Source organism: Montipora foliosa, chromosome 9, assembly GCF_036669935.1.
Source record: "Montipora foliosa isolate CH-2021 chromosome 9, ASM3666993v2, whole genome shotgun sequence".
In the NCBI taxonomy this organism is placed as follows: Eukaryota; Metazoa; Cnidaria; class Anthozoa; order Scleractinia; family Acroporidae; genus Montipora; species Montipora foliosa.
In genome coordinates, this window is record NC_090877.1 from 31,080,682 (window position 1) to 31,083,181 (window position 2,500).

Below are 2,500 nucleotides of genomic sequence, written 5' to 3' on the forward strand. Positions count from 1 at the left end.
TCAACCATTATGTCAGACAACATTCTGTGATTTCTCTGCGGTGTCTGTACGTTATATCAGTGAACTCTTAGTGAAGTCCAATACTAAGTCGTGTATATTAGACCCTGCTCCAACTAGTGTGCTCAAGCATTCTATTGAAGCCCTGGCTCCAGCCATCACCTCTATTGTCAATGCTTCTCTGCTATCTGGTGTATTTCCATCATCCCTTAAAAAAGGTGTAATTCACCCTTCGATCAAGAAGCTGTCCCTTGACCGTGAGGCATATCCGAGTTATCGCCCTATCACAAACGTTGCATTTCTATCGAAGATGCTCGAACGTGTGGCCGCTACGCAAACGCTGAACTATCTTATACCCAATGGGCTTTTAGCCAAGTTTCAGTCTGCGTATCGATGTTTCCACAGCACAGAAACTACGTTATTACGAGTGTTTAACGACATCCTTGTTGCTATTGACAACCACCGGGATGTTGTACTTGTTCTTCTAGATTTATCGGCGGCGTTTTTGACACCATTGAACATTCTGTTTTACTTAGTCGTTTGGAACACCGTTATGGATTTGATGGGAAGGTGTTAAACTGGTTTAGATCATACCTGATTGGTAGATCCCAGCAAGTACTAATTGCGGATGTCAGATCAGCCGATTATCCTCTTCAGTATGGTGTTCCTCAAGGGTCTGTCCTGGGGCCATTTTTGTTTTCTTTGTTCTTGCCCCTCTGGAGAATGTGGTACAAGCCCATGGTTTCAATGTAATGACTTACGCAGATGATACACAGTTATATGTGTCCTTGGGCTCGTCGGATGATCGTCCTGCCGTTCTATCTAAGTTTGAAGCTTGTGTGAAGGACATTCTCATCTGGTGCACCTCTAATGGTTTGGCATGCAACCCCGACAAGACGGAAGTAATTCATCTATGCTCTTGTTTCCAAAGCATTACTCTTCCTGGTATTGATGTTGGTGGTTATACTATATCGCCAACACCACCTGCCCGAGATCTCGGAGTGCTTGTTGACTCACATCTGACGTTGTCTAAACATGTTAACAGTGTATGCAAGTCCGCATTCTTTTCCATTAGTAAGATTTGTAGGATTAGAAAATATTTAGACCGTGATAATTGTGAAAGACTTGTGCACGCGTTCATTTCATCGACTCTTGATCCTGTAATAGTTTACTAACAGGTCTTCCAGATAAGGAAATCTCAAAGCTCCAGCGCGTGCAGAATGCTGCAGCGAGGCTTATTGTTGGTGCTGCAAAGAATGAACATATGTCACCCATATTACAGCAACTACACTGGTTGCCTGTAAAGTTCAGAATTGACTTTAAGATTTTGATGCTAACTTATAAAGCTCTTAACAATCAAGCTCCCGATTACATTTCTGAACTATTGACTTTGTATAAGCCTTCTCGTGCACTTAGATCTTCCAGTCAAATGCTTCTTGTTGTACCTAAAACTAAAACTAAGCTTTATGGGGACACAGATCGTTTGCTGCCAGTGCCCCTAAACTTTGGAATGCACTACCAGTAGAAATTAAGAATTCTGAATCACTCGATATTTTTAAGAGTAAAGTTAAAAACACACCTGTTCCGCCAGTGCTATAGAGTATAGAGATCTATATATAGTTTATAGAGATTACTATATTATTATGTATAGTGTATAAACCTTATTTGCATTATTATACAGGATATAGATTTTCTTGTTTTTCTTTAGAAATCTATTGTAATTTTAGAGTTTCTCATACTGCATGTAATTTGAATGTAAGATTTGAATACAGACACCGTTTGACAGCAACGTACACCTCAGACGATATATTGACGACATGTTTGTAGCCTGGTCATCAGACCACATTTCACCAGAATCAGTGTTCTCCTCTGCCAACAGCCTGAACTGAGCCTTAACGTTCACCATAAGAACACCTGACAACAATCGTCCACCATTCTTAGACACCATGGTCACTTTGCATCCAAAAAAGGGTTCTTTCTCGTCTACACTGTACATCAAGCGTATACATAGCCAATGCTTAACACCCTGGGACAGCCATGGTCCGTTATCTCTAAAGAGAGGAACTCTTAGTGGAGAAATCAAGAGAGCCATCACACGCTCTACTGACGCACAATCACAACGAGCCACTATAAAATTGATCACTAAGCTGCATAAGAGGAATGGATATCCCAAACGATTCGTGACCTCTACTATCAAACGCACACTACGGACAAGTAATATTCAACCCACAGAACAAGAAACTAGCACAAGACCCAGTGTATATAAAAGTCCCATTTATCAACGAGGTCCTAAAACAACAAACGCAAGCAGTAATCAAGCGATCAGGTATTCAAAATATCAAAGTTCATTATATGACTGGTCGCCCGCTATCAAGTATCTTTAGACCACCAAAGGAACAACAAAAAAGTGTCCGTGAGACCTGCACATCAGCTAAGAAGGTAAACAAATGCTGCTATTTAAGAACTGCGTGTACATAATTGAATGTACACACTGTCATTTAGT

General features: G+C 40.8%; 1 protein-coding gene across 1 annotated transcript; it reads left to right on the forward strand.

Annotated features, from left to right (window-relative positions):
* The first annotated feature begins 749 nt into the window (after positions 1–749).
* Positions 750–1,172, forward strand: LOC137971718 (uncharacterized). The gene has a single exon (XM_068818496.1). It carries the CDS (start codon positions 750–752, stop codon positions 1,170–1,172), a length of 423 nt encoding a protein of 140 aa, XP_068674597.1.
* The last annotated feature ends 1,328 nt before the right edge of the window (positions 1,173–2,500 follow it).